Consider the following 16042-nt stretch of genomic DNA (forward strand, 5'->3'; position numbering starts at 1 on the left):
TTAGTTGACAAGAAATGTTTTCTTTATTGCGTTTGCTTTACCTCTTATCAACAAATAAGTGATAAACCAGAAATAAGCTAACATGTTAGCCAACATAAAACATACCCTCATAATCAAAAATGAATTGCTCAAAGAGGAACTTATATCCTGTGTCAAACTTTGACCTTCTCACATCTCCTTGAAATTTTTCAACAAGATGAACAACATCTGGATTTGTAACTTTAGGCAAAGATATAAGTGGCTGGGAGAAAATGCGCTGCCCAGGCTCCATAGCAGCAGGTCTAACAGCATAAGATTGTTGTGGCGCATACAGAGGTAGTGACTGGAACTAGGGATATTGAGGGACAGATATATATAAAGAACAATATCAGACTTCTTTAATGCCCTTTCTGCAAAATGCATTTCCCTAACTATCAATACTGAATGGATGAATTGTAATGGAGCTACTGTTTGATCTCCCAGGTGAAGCTCAGAGGCAAGTCGTTCATCCTCTCTGCGAACACTCGGTCAAAAAGCTCATTCTGGGCTACTGTGAAGAAGACGAAGACACACACACACACACACACACACACCTTATTAAAGCATGATCTAATGAAAACATACAATTCAAAACAATGGAGAAATAGTTGAATCAATCTTTAACACTTTAAATGTGCTGGAAATGACCCTTTGCACATGGTTTCCTACTGGTAGCATTGTTTTTCTAGTAACTCCTTATAGTTTGCGTTGGGGTCTGTCTTCATGTGTTTGAAGGTGGACATCTCCACAACATGATTGATGGCTTCATCAGTCAAAGCTTTCCCAGAAAAGCACAAAGCTTCAAGACTTCCCCTCTGACGTCCTGTCAAATACAAATGCTGAGGAAAAACATTTCATATCCTCTGATATCTGCATTATATTGTATTATAGCATATTTTACACCATTTATATAACTGTTTATATACTCCTTATGAATGCGAAATAAGAGAGGTTGAAATACAGAATACAGTAAAATAAAACCACAATCCCATAAAAGCTGTTACAGAACAGAAAAAATAGGATAAAATGCAGTACTTTCCCTTCTTGTGTGTTATGCTTACAATTACAACAGTACAATAATGATGGTTAATTATTCTATACCCAATGAATATAAGACCTGAACCTACCTTTGCCATCCAGGAAGTCTTGAAAGAAATCCTCAAAGCTCTTTGGTGTCTCCAACATGACCCAACTGTGAGCAAAGTGATAGAGGGACACCAGGACATCCTTCAGGTTCCTCATCACATACACAACCTGAACAGCAGCACATAAAAGGGGTTACATCTCTTTATTTACATGCACCAGCACTTTATAGTAAGCACTTTCCTCTTTTGCACACTAGCTCGAATGGTCGCCTACCACTGAATGTTCTGTGTACTTGTATTGTATATGCCTTGAATGATCCATGTACTTGTATTGTGTATGTTTTGTTTCTTTTCTTTTTTCTCTTTTTCTATTTTACCTGATGTAATATCAACCTGCCAAGGGACTACAGATGGAAACTAGCCTATGGTTATAAAATCTGGAATATTTACATGTATATGTTCATTATTATGCACTGTCCCTTTTTAAATAAATAAATTGAAACTGAAATTGAAATATAGTTTAGTATCTACAGGCTAATTTGGCACAATCTATTGGTCAGGAGAGGAAATACAGGAGGAACATCTTACATCTGGGGCATCTTCCCACATCTTACCCTATAATTTCACTGTAAAATACTAAGGCTCAAATAGACCTGCTTGCTTGGCAGACAGATGTCTTGTGTTGTTACCACACATCTAACTATAAAGCAAGGTTTCTCTGTTTGTCTCTCTGTGTGTCCTTCACATATCTTGTGAACTGCTTATCCGATCTACTTCACACTTGGTGGCTGTATTGCTGGGACCCAAGGATGACACAGTCAACATTGATAAACTTTGAATAAATAAGAGTGCCTTGTGGATCTGTGCAGCGGCAGAGGAGGGGGCTGCGGACTGTTAAGCATGTCATCACCTCTCCGTACAGTAAAGTCAACAACTGAAGAACGAAAGACTGGAAAAACCGGAGATGTTCCATTGCATGAAACTAAAACATTTCAACCATCAGCGATGTAACTTTTGGAAAGAACACTTTTGTTTCTGGACCTAAGGGAGTGCAGTGTCAAGTGTGAAGTTGTTTGAATGTGTGTTTTCAAGAAAGCTGCAAGCTAACCAAGTAACTTAGTCCTGCCTGTGTGCACACGGCGAGAAAGGAGATGGGGGAGAGATGCTGTGGTGCTGCAAGCAGCAAGTCACATAAAGGGTCTGAAAAGTCACTAAGTCTAGTGAGAAAGTCGCCAAGATGGCAACACTTTTGAGTCCGCTGTTGATGTTCCAGGACGCTGCCACCAATGCAGGGATGACAAAAAAAGCACATGGTTTGGTTAGGATTGGGCAACAAAGGCATGTGGTTAGGTCTACATTCATAATGGAAGCAAACATCGGCCTCCTAGGTGAAAGTCTGAGTTTTTTTTGGACCCATCCACCACCCCTCACACCCACCCTGTAGGAACTTTCCAGCTCCTTATATTACGTTGATACAGGCAGCATTTTAACCAGACACCATCCAGCTGTGTATCATACCACCTCAGCAGGTGCTGTTCGGCCAACTGGCGGTGTATCATAAAACTGCGAAAGGTTCCATCCAGCTGCCTTACAAACTGACGCTGCCTGTCAGTATATCATTCCACCATGAAAGGTGGCTTTTGGCATCAGCTGTTAAGCAGCGGTATTTGACGACTTCACAACGACAACGGGCTGGTGTGTCAGGTGCCCTTGTGTGTATGTGTGAGTGAGGGGGCGGGACATCTAAGTCACCATGGTTCTCTTGGTCTTCACTCCATGGGGCAACATGTTAGGGGGCAGGTGTGTACGGTAAAACCGGGGATCTGGCTTTTCTCGAAGAAAGTTGTCCACAGCTCTGCCCTCCAGCCGGGGAAAACGCACTCTATTAGTGGCGTCCTCCACCTGGTGAGTGTGTGCAGCATCCATGATCTTGACAATAATCTGCTGCATCCACATTGCGCCTTCACACAGAAAAGGTTAGAAGTTAATGCTTCCATGTGCTGAACGGTGTGCTTGCCTGTAAACAAATCTCACATGTTCAGCTGACCTGGTGTGCAATGAAAAGACTTTCCAGGTTACAGTAAATAATTGGAATCATTAACTGGAAGTTCTCACTGAATATTGTATTCATCCATCCATTTTCGTAACTGCTTATCCTGTTGGGGGTCTCAAGGGGGCTGGAGCCTATCCCAGCTGACATTGGGTGAGAGGCAGGGTACACCCTGGACAGGTCACCAGACTATCACAGGGCTGACACATAGAGACAAACAACCATTCACACTCACATTAACACCTACGGACAATTTTGAGTCACCAACCTGCATGTCTTTGGACTGTGGGAGGAAGCCGGAGTACCCAGAGAAAACCCACACTGACACGGGGCGAACATGCAAACTCTGCAAAGAAGGGCGGAAAGGGGTTTGACGATCAGGGGAGGAGATTTTGGGGGATTTAGTGGCATCTAGAGGTGAGGATTGCAACCAGCTGAAACTTCTCCTGGTTAGAATTCCTTCACTGTACATGAGATTTTTTACCAGGAGCTAAATTATCCACAGAGGTCTCTTGCTCTCCAAGACAAATTAATCAAGTGATTAAAAACAGTAAAAACACTGAATGAAGCAGTTTCATGTTAAAAAATCCGTGTTTTTCCAACGCTTCTCATCAAGAAGAGGCTGCTAACTGCAGTGGCCCTGTCTAGAGCCAGTGTTTGGTTTATCCATTCAGGGCTCGAGTAGAAACATGGTGGTGCAACATGGCGATCTTCATGGATGAGGGCCCGCTCCCTTTGTAAATATACAGTAACTGGTCCATTCTAGGCAACATATACACAAGGATTCTTATTTTCAGGTGATTATACACTAAAGAAAACATAAATATTGTATTACATTTAATTTCTGCCAATATATCGCCCAAATCCCACACACTGGACCTTTAATGTTGTTTCCAATGGCAATAATGGACTTACAAACTAAAATGAGACATTTGTGATCAGGTAAGCAAACAATTCAGCTTATATGTTATGAAGCCTAGAATTCTCAAATGAATAATAAACAAATGAAGAATGAATAGACAGTTTTTTTTCATGTGGAAAAAAACATGTAACCCCGATAATTAGCACCAGATGACATCATTCTTTCCAGGAAATTAATAGGAAATAACAGATGTGTATAATACGTATATAAAATAAATCCTGTTTCAGTTTACTCTTTCTTAATTAAGTCACTGACCTGACTTTGGGTAAGTGATCAGATAGATATCACTCAGGTGGACATCCACATGCTGGAGACCATCGAGGTCTTTGGGTTTCAAACCCTCCTTCACTGCAAAGTTCTTTCCTTTGTATCGGAACAGGTAAGGGCTCAGCAGGTCCAGAGAATCCATGAAGGTTTGGGTCAGCTTCAATGAGAGACGAAGAGCAGATAAAATCAGAGGAGAGTTCATGTAATGTAATGTATTGCCTTCAGTTAACATCAACGTGATAAAAGTGTAAGACAACCACAAGCACTGGTTCTCTGTAGCTTTTAGAGATGATAGTTAAAAGTTGAACTAAAATTTGAACTGCTAAACAGAACATTGTTTTTCTTTATAAGGCTGATAATTTACCAAAGTAAATTCTCCACAGGGGTGTTTCCAAGAATGTTAAATGCATTATATTAATGCAATAAATTAGATAATTAATAATATGTTATCTAAACTGTAGAGCCACATCATAGACCGGTGGTTCCCAACTGGTGGGTCGCGGTCCAAAAGTGGGTCCCAGGTCCATTCTGTATGGACCGCAAGTGACCTGCAGGAAGGTATGGTCAGAGACAGCCAACATGTGATGTTAAAAAGATGTAAAGATTATGTCTAGATCAATTTGTTCAGCCACACTTTTGCATAAAAAGGGTGCAATAGCCTATGTAGGTTCAGTTCAATATCTTGATTATGACCTCAACATAAACCTCTGTAGAGGTGCAATAAAATACACTCAACAAAAAATTAAATTTAAACACTTTTGTTTTTGCTCCCATTTTCACAGGTTTAAGTTAAAGATCTAAGGCTTTTTATGCACTTAATAGATACATTTCTCTTAAATTTTGCTGACAAATTTTAACAAATTTGTGGATTTGGCAGTACATCCAACCAACCTCATAACTGCAGACCACGTGTAAACACACCTGCCCACGACCATGAGCCACGAGGCCGGTTGGATGTACTGCCAGCTTCATGAAAACGACATTGGAGATGGCTGAACATTCAGGTCATGGGTAAAAGTTGTGGTGGAAATTCCTGCAGTGAGTCCCTGGCACTCGAAACGTTGTGTCTAATAAATCTAAACATTGTGGAGTGGCCTTTTATTGTGACCAGCCCAGGGCACACTTGTGTAGTAATAATGCTGTTTAATCAGCATCTTGATGTGTCACACCTGTCACTGGGATGGATTATCTTGGAAAAGGAGAAGTGCTCAAGAACATGAGCTTCAACAAATGTGCAACCAAGATTTGAGAGAAATATATCTATTGAGCGCATAAAAAAAAATCATATTTTAACTTAAACCTATGAAAAAACCTGTGTGTGTCTGTGTGCATGTCCTGTAAGGCTACACTTGATTTGAGCCTACAAGTCAGTATTCAGGATAGCAGTGCCCGGCAGCCTGCCTCTGTGAGTATCACAAACATGGCGGAAAGCGAGTTGAACGTTGACAGCCTCATCTCTCGACTACTGGAAGGTAGGTGTGCACTGTGATCGTTAATCTCTACGTGTCCTCTATCAGGACAATGACTGACTCGTACGTTCATGTTTGTAACCTCTAACTTAACGATATGTTAAAAACATTAGCATCTCTCGTTCTTAGCATCTGTGTTATCCACCGTTAGCTAACCGTTTCGTTAAAAGCTCCGTGCTCTAGACGTTACTACGCGTTACTATGATGTCACGGTCCCGTGTAGCTACCTATTCGCTAACGGTGGATTGCTGGTGAACATTTGTCGTGGCACAGTGCGTAAAAAGATAGAAAGCTAGCTAATGATGTACACTAGTGATACGATATAAGGTTACTATGATAGCTGAACTAGCCGAGTAACGTTAGCAGAGTCCGGGCAGGTTAGCGTTTTATCATTAAATAAAGGACTGCAAGGGAAGGAGAAAGGAGAAAGGACCGTTGCTAAGTAACGTTAACAGTTCTCATTGGCAACGGTTGGCAAGGCAGGTAGCTAGCGAGTCGGCTACCACCCCGGACACACCCCCTCTGACCTAGGAAACCACTAGCCTGCATAGTAGACCATATCAGGTTGATCAATATTAATATATCCGGTGATTATTTTAGACTCAGACTAACGTTTGTTCCTTGAACACATATTAAAACGAGGAAACATGTTTGTCTTTTCTTATTGTCACTCCCTACTACACTGGAAGAAAATGGAAGAATGGTGGAAAGCAGGTGTGCTCAACTTGCTTTGTCAGGGGGGCCACATCTGTAAAATGACAGTAGGCCAGGGGCCAGAGCAGCAGCCTTGCACAGGTGTGGTGTACGTAGGGGCGTTTCTAGGAATTTAGGTTATAGACCCAACCTCTGTTGGGCGGTCCGGAGGATCCTCTACTGGCATTTATTTATTTATTTATTTATTTTATTTTTTATAAACAAGCTCTGTTTTCATACTCTATTATGCACTCTGGCACTTTATTTATATTAAAAATATGTTTAAAAAAAACAAACAAAAAAACAAACAAAAAAAAAACAAACAGAGAAATTAGAAGATGTTTTGGGGGCCCCCCAGCACCCTGTTGAGGGCCAGATTTGGCTGTAAAGCTGAGTATCACTTGTTTAGAGGGAGTTAAGCGTTTTGAGCTGACACTTGCACATATGTCATATTTGTACTGGTTTGCTGATTAACACAGTTCTGATAATGATAGTATATAATTTACCCAAAACCACATGTATGAAAACACGAAAACACCATTTATTTTTAAGGCTTTTAATAATGAATTCCAGTTGTACTACAAATGTACTGATTTATAATTGATTGTGTATGAATGGGTCAGACAGGGGCAGGACTAGACAAGCAGTCTTTCTACTCTATGAAATGTTAATTTATGTGGCTCATTGTAAAATTTATTATATATGGTCACCATTATATTTTTTTTTACATAAACATAATATTCTATTTTTTAATGCTCGAAATAAAATCTATTTAGTTAAATTCCAAAAACTGCAATGGAACTGCTGAGATTTATAAAACTTAAAATAATGGAGCCTCACTGTACTAACTTTTTAATTTGAAAGTAAAGCTCAATTAATATGATTTAAAAAAAAATGATTTCATAAATATGCCTCAGAAAAGCCCAAAACATTCTCAAGGACCCATCCCAGCCAGGACACCACCTGTCTGCCCTCAGGCAGGAGATACAGGACAGTTAAAACAAAGACACACAGGATAAAAAACAGCCTCTATCCAAAAACAGTAACTGCACTAAACAAATGCACTGAGGCTTGACTGTGGAGTGCAATACAACAGATCTGTGCAATAAGCTGAATGCCCTATATGTGTTTGTTAAGAGTAATACTGTTTTACTTTAGCTTACACTAGTTTTTTATAAGCTTTTTTACCCATATTTGCACTGAGGAGGTTGCATTCAATTACAGTGTACATGTACAATGACAGTAAAGACATCCTATTCTATTTGAGTATCATTTTCAGCGGTAGTTAATTTTTTTTTGAGTCTAAATTTTCCTCATGGATGTTTATGCCAAAAGTCTGCCATGCTGATGCTGCATTGCTTCATACTTAAGCCACCAATATGCAGTTATAGCCAACACTAAGACATTACTGAACAAGCATGTTGTTTACTCCTGACATGAATCTGTCCTCTAGACTTTTTGATCAGCGTGCACCACGTCACCCTCACTCACTCACCTCCAGCTGAGCCAACAAGCTGCTCATTCCGGGCCTTGCCAGTTCATAACAACACATTTTGACTGGAGTAAATGGCAGGTCTGGTCAGTCGCAAAGCAAATGCAATGGTCAGCCATCATGATCTCGTGATATTGTGACATATTGCCAAAGGGAAAACACACAATTGAAACATGCAATCACTCAGTTTAGGTCAGTTGTCCTAATTAGACCTGGGTGGTATCAATTTTTTCATATCTTCACACCTCCCTGACATTTATATGATACAGTGTATGAGGGTATTTGTACCCTAGTCCTAAGGTCTGGTTTCTAAGACTGACTCACCTGTGTTTCAGGATCAGCCAGCACTGACTGTTGACCTCTTTGTACTTTTAACTTGCAGTGCGAGGATGTCGTCCAGGGAAGATCGTACAGATGTCAGAGGCTGAGGTGCGAGGGCTCTGCATCAAGTCCAGAGAGATTTTCCTCAGTCAGCCGATCCTACTGGAACTGGAGGCTCCACTCAAAATCTGCGGTGAGAAAAACACAGCCCTTCTTTTTCTTTGCGTATATTTTCCACTGTGACTTACTGTTCACAGTGGAAGGTGATCAAAAAACCTAAATGCTGATGGCTCGAGGTAACTTTCTGCTATCAAGTGTACACGGTTTGAAAAATAAGCTGAACATGTCCCTCCAGGTGATATCCATGGACAGTACACAGACTTGCTGAGGCTATTCGAGTATGGAGGCTTCCCTCCAGAGGCCAACTACCTGTTCCTGGGGGATTACGTGGACAGAGGGAAGCAGTCGCTGGAGACCATCTGCCTGCTGCTCGCTTACAAGATCAAATACCCAGAAAACTTCTTCTTGCTCAGGGGGAACCACGAGTGCGCCTCCATCAATCGAATCTACGGTTTCTACGATGAGTGTAAGTTGAAGAACGCGCCTGTTTGTTGTTCACTGTCCTAATTGTTAGCCCACTGCAAAACCACTGAAGAAGAAATATTAAATCTGAATATAGAAATCCAGTATTATTTCTTCGTTTGTTTCCTCAGGCAAGCGCAGGTTCAACATAAAGCTCTGGAAGACCTTCACAGACTGTTTTAACTGTTTGCCCATTGCTGCAATTATTGACGAGAAGATTTTCTGCTGCCACGGAGGTTTGTGAAGCATCTCTTGTGTAGCAGCCACTGATGTACCACTGAATAATGTGGATAATACACGTGTGTTTGCATTTAAGTGGATTTTAAATAGGTGATTATGTAATAATTTATCAGCATTCAGTAATTAACGTGGGGTATGATATTTTATGTAACAGCAATATTGAGTGGTATCGATTTTTTTTTTTTTGCTAGTAATTAAGTTTGATAATTTGTCTTCATTTCCATTACATTACATAATTCATTAACATGTATGTGAAGTATCTTTAGTGATGTAAAGTCATCCAATACATTACAGTGCTGTTTTTAAATCACATTTTTTCCACCTCAGTACATTAACTGAAAGTCAACACATTGCCAATTCGCCCCTAGGCTGAGTAGAAGTTAACTTTTCACAGATTCACACAGGATTTTCTGTCGTGTGTGTCACTTTTACTAAAATAATCTGTTCTCCTCAGGGCTGTCACCTGATCTACAGTCCATGGAACAAATTCGACGCATCATGAGACCCACTGATGTCCCAGACACAGGTCTGTTGTGTTTGTTTCACATTAATTAAAGAGGCAAAATCTTGATCAACTGATTGCACCATTCACAAGATGAAGATGTTTCCATGCATGTCTGCAGTGGTTGATTATTATAGATTGCTGATTGTTCATTAACTGCTTATAATTACTGCTACAATGCAATGTGCTAATATGCCACGTTTCATGAAGTAAGTATTGTAGAGAACCATACTTAAAAATGAAATTTAAAAAAGACATAGTTGTTTTGTTTGTTGTCCTTGCTAGGGCTGCATATGAATAAAAAATACTATACTTGTTAAACCATTAAAGTGACACCAATACCAAGAGTACTTCATTATACACGTTTATAAGCCTCCGCGCTGGAGATAACTGTGTCTGGAGACATTATGTTTTCAGGTACATCCGTCCCATACTTGTGAATGTGACATCTCAGGAACACCTTGAGGGAATTTACTTAAATTTGGCACAAACGTCCACTTGGACCCAGCAATAAGCTGATTAGAACTTGCTAGTCAAAGGTCAAGGTCACTGTGACCTCAAAAAACACGTTTTTGGCCTTAATTCATACGCTAATTATGACAAAATGTCACACAAATGTCTCATAGGATGAAATGAAATTTGAAATTCAAAAGGTTGAAGGTCACCTTCACTGTGACATCATAAATGGCAGCATTCAGTTGTGTAAAATGCCACCAGACACCACAGCTGTTCTAGGGGCATCTCAGTACTCAGTGCTTGACTTTACCCGCTATAGGCTGTATGGGGTGTAGCTGCTGCTGTAGTGGACCAATCACACATCTCATTAAACCGAAAAATGCTTGCAATGATTGGCTGTGAGCAAAAGTATATAATTTTCTGGATACCTGAATAGTTTTTTTTTCTGGATCTGGGTGCAAAAAGGATCAAATGCAGGTATTGTTTGACTGGAGAATACTACTTGGTACAGGGTTATTACAGTTGCTAACTTTAAGGTATTAAAGGCCAGTCCTTGACCATAATGTTGTCTCAGGGCTTAACAAGAATTTCAGAGTAAAATAAATGAAAATCAAATCTTTAAGAAAAGAGAATAAACTTGGGCAGGGTTACTCAGAGAATTTCTACGCTGCTCTTTACCAAGATACTTCACCAGTGAACTAGGGTTGGGTCGGTTCTCGGTAATACCATTTCGGTTCGGTACTCCCTGTTTTGTTTTGTTTTTTGAGACCGACCGGACCGCATACTCAGGCGGAACGTACGCAGAGCGGACTCTGCGGAGGTCCGCCCGGTAAAAGTGGACGTCCGCAAGCCCTGTGCGCACAAAGCACGACTGCGCAGACTCCGCTCCGTGCACCAGTGTCTGTTTGGCATGTATTTTTCACATCGCAGGGATTTTTCACGGACATTTTTACACGTAGTCCGCTCCGCTTATAGTACGCCGAGTCTGTGGGCACCTGTGTCTTCCTCTTCACCAAGCGCACAGCAAGCAGGAGAGAGAGGGGGATGGGGGTGGGGCAGGGACTGAGCTAGGGGGTGCGAGTGCGCAAGCGCCGAGGCCTCTACTGTAGCCTGGAGTTTGTTTAACAGTGACGGGGAGTCGATAATGACGGACAATTTAGTCTCGACGAAATCAAAGAATGCACCACTATGGCAACACTTTGGCTTTGAGCCAGACGAAGGAGCCAACCCTTGTTTGCACTGATTGAGTAAGCTGCAAAATGTATTTGTAAGGAATAAAAGAAACAACTTGTTACTGTCACTCTGTTGTCCTAAGGTCGTTTTTTATTTTAAATGAGTCAATTGCACCCCCAAGTGGCGAAAATCCGGTATTACCGACTTGATGCGTTTTTTTTTTTTTTTGTTTTTTTTTTTTTTTTAACAAAAACTGGACCGTTATTTTTTTTTTCTCATACCGACCCAACCCTACAGTGAACTACTGCTTGACTTATCTGTTTGTGTTTCTGAGGGCTTGATGTTTTGTTCTAGGCTTGCTGTGCGACCTGCTGTGGTCAGACCCAGACAAAGATGTGCAGGGCTGGGGGGAGAACGATCGGGGAGTTTCCTTCACCTTTGGGGCCGATGTCGTCAGCAAATTTCTCAACCGTCACGACCTGGACCTCATCTGCCGAGCACATCAGGTAACACTACAGAGCTACATTCAAAACATTACCATGGAGAATCACACTTCACTTTATTAAGGCAAAAATAAATCAGTCATTTTACAAATGTCAAAGTACATTTCAGAAAATATGCAAACTATACATCTATTACAGAAATTAAATTAGTATTTTAAAATTAAAATACACAATGTGTTTCCTAAAACTAAATGAATAATTAAGATCAAACAAACCACATGTGAATGTCTGTTTTGGCAAAATCCAGTAAATTAAATACTTAGCAAATGGTATTGGTATTTTCTGTAATGTAAGTTTATCCATAATAGTGCATCTCTAGTCTACTGTAGCATCTTTTCACCTAGCTGCATTATATATAGTACCTCTTGCTTAGAGTTTTGATAAATTTAAATAAACCAGCAATATAATTTATTTATAATTTAAATAAAACAGCAATCCCACTCGGGTGTGCACCAAGACAACCGGACCGAGACCTTCTTCAGGAGGTGGTATCGAATCGGTTGCAACCATTGTTTGGGTTAAACATGAGCATGTTACAGTCCTGGAGGATTATTAATGTGCACCTCCTCCTGTACTGCCTTAATATGCACATTCAGCACATCCAATGCATCAAAACATTGTTTTCTAGTTGGAGCCGCGCCTCGTTTTCAAACTGTGTGGTTTGACTAAAATGAACAATGACAGCAATATAGTCCACGATGAGCAGAGCTAAAATCAACCTGCGTAGTTGTCCCTCCATTGTGACATTAGAAAGTGTCACATTTATCTTGCAAGTGTACTCTTCTTCAGTGTTTTGTTTTTCTGGATTTTTCCCGCATGGAGATTGTGACCAATCAAGAGCAGCTTTCTCGCGCAAGGCATTTGATCTGGTCCGCTTGTAAATGCTGCCGTGAGAACATGAACCAACTCTAGGCAATTATGCAACTTTGGAACAAAATTTGTCCCTGATTCAGACCAAAGCAAGCGGACTCTAGCACTGAAAGCACCCTAGAACCACTAGGACATTGACATTTGCAAAGCTAGAACCAGCAAATCTTTAAATCTGTTGCTTGAGAAAATGACTAAAAGGTTCAGAATGCAATTCTGGGGAAAGATGGTTTACTGTTAAGTCTCATTCTCAGGTTGTCAAATACAGATGACTTTGGTAGATTGGTAGTCCGACCGAGCCACCAACCCACAGCATTGGCATATAACGACCTGGGAATAAGACACAACATTCAACTGTTGTTCTTCAGAATAACACGCTACACCTTTAAACAGTTAATCAATTGGGTCTTTACAGGTTGTTGAAGACGGCTATGAGTTCTTTGCCAAACGACAGCTGGTGACGCTGTTCTCTGCCCCTAATTACTGCGGGGAGTTTGACAACGCAGGCGGCATGATGAGTGTGGACGAGTCCCTTATGTGCTCCTTTCAGGTAGAGGAGTCTCTGTTTGTTGCACCCTAACATTGACCTTGATGTTTGTGCTTTTAATGTATTCATCACTACTACCATCATCCTTTCTTTCAGATCCTAAAGCCGTCAGAAAAAAAAGCTAAGTACCAGTACGGAGGGGTGAATTCAGGACGCCCTGTCACCCCGCCTCGCACCACTCAGGCACCAAAAAAGAGGTGAGCGGCTGGCCCTGACTCTCCTGCTCCTTCCCCGGCTGGTCTCTGGCCCACGTCCCCGCAGGCTGCCTCAAACACTCCAGCCTTCTCTCAGTCAGCTTGTTCATGTATAAACAAAAACTCCAGGAGTGTTTTTTGCTTGTTCTGTGGGTCTTTTTATGAACACGTGAGTGGTATTTTCTCCATTTCTTTTTTGATGCCATGGTATGTATTAACTCGGCCCTCACTTTCATTCAGCAATATTTAAACCAAACTCTTGTGGAAAGGGCAAGACGTTAAGAAAAGATGCTTCTCTGCCTTCAGATTAACAATTTCCATAGTGATTTTGTGAATGCATGCACGCTTGTGAGATTGAGACGGGTTCTTTGCCCTCGCTGATGTAAAATCCTTAAACTCTCTGGGCCAATTGTTTCTTGTCTCACTTTACTTTGTCTAATGCCCATGTAATTCATCAAACTACTGCCATGTTATATGTCCATACTGGCTGAAGTAGTACACTGCTTAAAGGAATAGACATTTTGGGAAATTTGCTGATATGCTTTTTTGCAAAGAGTTAGATGAGAAAATTGATACCACTGCTGCCTGTCAAATATGAAACTACCACCAGCAGCTGGCAAACTTAGCTTAGCACAAAGACTGGAAACAGGGGAAACAGCGAGCCTGGCTCCGTCCAACAGTAATAAAATCCTCCACCAGCTCTTTAATTAATTTATTAAGTTGTATCTTGTGTGTTTATACTGTTAAAAAACTGTAAAAACAACAAATCTACATTTTACAGGGGTTTATGTGTTTGACTATTTCTTAGTCAGGACCAGTTGCTCGGCAACCAGCAGGACTTTATCTCAATTAGTGTGCTTTCGAAGTTCTGATAGACTACCTAAGGACAAGGACAGACTACCTAATTTAATGGACCTCCGCATGTATTACAAACTACCAGAGGTCCCCAGTGACGCCTAGTTTCCATTTACGTACAGTATGTGTACGGAGACGAGGCAACAGGAAGTCCATTCATTCCTATGGGAATCTCTGTAATATCCAATGTGCCTGTAAAACTCCTCCCCTCTGTAATATTTCGGTCCAGAAATATTTACCTTGAGTACGTCAAAAATGTTTAACTTTTGCGGTGGATTTCGGAGAGACTGTATGACAGTGTGCTAGCTTAGCTAACAGGGTGCTAACTAGCTAACAGGCCATTTCCTTCAATTCAGTCGCCATGCTGATTGTCAAGTGAGTTTTTATGATTAAAAAGGACTTGTTTATCTAGTTTCAAGACATTTTAAACTTAAGTAATGTTACTCTGTTAAAATATGGTTGTACATTATATACAGTCAGATTGTCATTATGACTCGTTCAGCTGTTCATACGTCTTTCACGAAACATGCCACGTACCTGGCAGGCTCTGTTTCTGTCCTGAAATGTTTGAAGCGTATATTCCATACTTCTGGATGGCGAAAAACAGAAACAGGTAGTTTCCATCAGGTTTCCATCAGGTAAAGACATGCACTTCCTTGCGCTGGACACTAGGGGAATCATCTGTATAGTAGATCTACAGACCAGTCACATACGTATGTGGAAATGAGGCGTGAGTACTAGAATAGGGCTTCAGCTACAGCAAGAAAGTGACTCAGCACATTTCCCAATATGTGAAATGTTTCCTTTAAGAGTTGCACACTGTTAGACATTGCTATGACTTTCCCTTCGACTTAAGAATGTTTTTCTCCTGAAAGAGAGTTCAGTAAAATCTTGACATTTTAATTATTCACGTGCAATAAATGAAAAAAGGTCTTGCCATATGCAAGCATAAATGTGAACAGGCCATTAGAGCCTATTTGACCTTCAAAAAAAGGACACAGCCAACCTTTGCTGTACCTTTTACCAGAGCATTCATAACAGTAGATGCTCTACAACAGATCCAAGCTCTGAAACTTTTATCCCTCACATCACTGAAGGAGCATCTGCGGTTGTTAAAGAGCGTGGTTTGGTATTTAAACAATGGGAAAAACAAAGCAATGCATAGCGTGAAAGTTTCATGATCAGTTCTGATGTAAATTCAGTGTATGTGGAAACTGTGGAAACCAAACATCAGTGAGCACTTTGAGTTTGTGTCCTTATGTCTGGTAAGTACTATAGGTGTGTAGAAAAGTAGAGACGGATATGAAGAACGCGGCAAAAACTAACGTACAGTAAAGGATTGAAAAAAATAGTTGTCAGTATATTCATCCTCACAGTCGTAGAAGTCGACCTCTCACACACTGAACATTTTTGCACTTCCAGTCATCACATGACATCGAAAAGAGGTCGAAAATCCATAGAGGCAGGACGACGGCATTTTGTTTGTTGTTGGCGTTATGCTTGTTATATTACAGTGTTGCCACTTGGTGGTTATTGAATGAAGTCAATCATTTCTAACTCACTAATAAACATTTAACCAATGTATTTTTATTTATTTAAATCTTTGAATTTTCCTTGTAAACCTATTGGTCTTCAAGTTGGAAACAATGCGTTAAGATGTTTTGAGATTTGTACAAGTTTGTTTGAAAAGAGTGAAATAAATGGAAGTGCTGGTGAGCCTGCTCTCTGCCTGTTTATGGCAACTTAAGTGGTGACTGATGCTGAATAACACACACAAAAAAAACACTGTGGATCAATGCGTCCAAT

The 16042-nt window shown here is 40.6% G+C and overlaps 1 protein-coding gene and 1 long non-coding RNA gene across 2 annotated transcripts; one reads left to right on the forward strand and one right to left on the reverse strand.

Annotated features, from left to right (window-relative positions):
* LOC144466538 (uncharacterized) lies at positions 1 to 8438 on the reverse strand. The gene is made up of 4 exons (XR_013493155.1): positions 8321 to 8438; positions 4331 to 4499; positions 3422 to 3499; positions 1 to 1272 (listed from the first exon to the last, which is right to left on the reverse strand). It is a non-coding gene; the product is annotated as an uncharacterized LOC144466538 (long non-coding RNA).
* LOC117270724 (serine/threonine-protein phosphatase PP1-beta catalytic subunit-like) lies at positions 5666 to 15952 on the forward strand. The gene is made up of 8 exons (XM_033648521.2): positions 5666 to 5814; positions 8379 to 8510; positions 8673 to 8903; positions 9031 to 9135; positions 9594 to 9665; positions 11625 to 11776; positions 13056 to 13190; positions 13284 to 15952. The coding sequence occupies exons 1-8, from the start codon at positions 5673 to 5675 to the stop codon at positions 13386 to 13388; spliced, it is 1074 nt and encodes a 357-aa protein (XP_033504412.1). The 5' UTR covers positions 5666 to 5672; the 3' UTR covers positions 13389 to 15952.
* Positions 15953 to 16042: the final 90 nt, after the last annotated feature.

This window comes from Epinephelus lanceolatus, chromosome 13, assembly GCF_041903045.1.
Source record: "Epinephelus lanceolatus isolate andai-2023 chromosome 13, ASM4190304v1, whole genome shotgun sequence".
In the NCBI taxonomy this organism is placed as follows: domain Eukaryota; kingdom Metazoa; phylum Chordata; class Actinopteri; order Perciformes; family Serranidae; genus Epinephelus; species Epinephelus lanceolatus.

What these genes read in the sequence shown, in the direction of transcription:
- LOC117270724 (XM_033648521.2), top strand. Translation starts at nt 5,673, where the DNA reads ATGTCCTGTAAGGCTACACTTGATTTGAGCCTACAAGTCAGTATTCAG. An exon ending in GGCTCCACTCAAAATCTGCG is followed by an intron (nt 8,511 to 8,672) that starts GTGAGAAAAACA and finishes ATGTCCCTCCAG; the next exon opens with GTGATATCCATGGACAGTAC. An exon ending in CACTGATGTCCCAGACACAG is followed by an intron (nt 9,666 to 11,624) that starts GTCTGTTGTGTT and finishes GTTTTGTTCTAG; the next exon opens with GCTTGCTGTGCGACCTGCTG.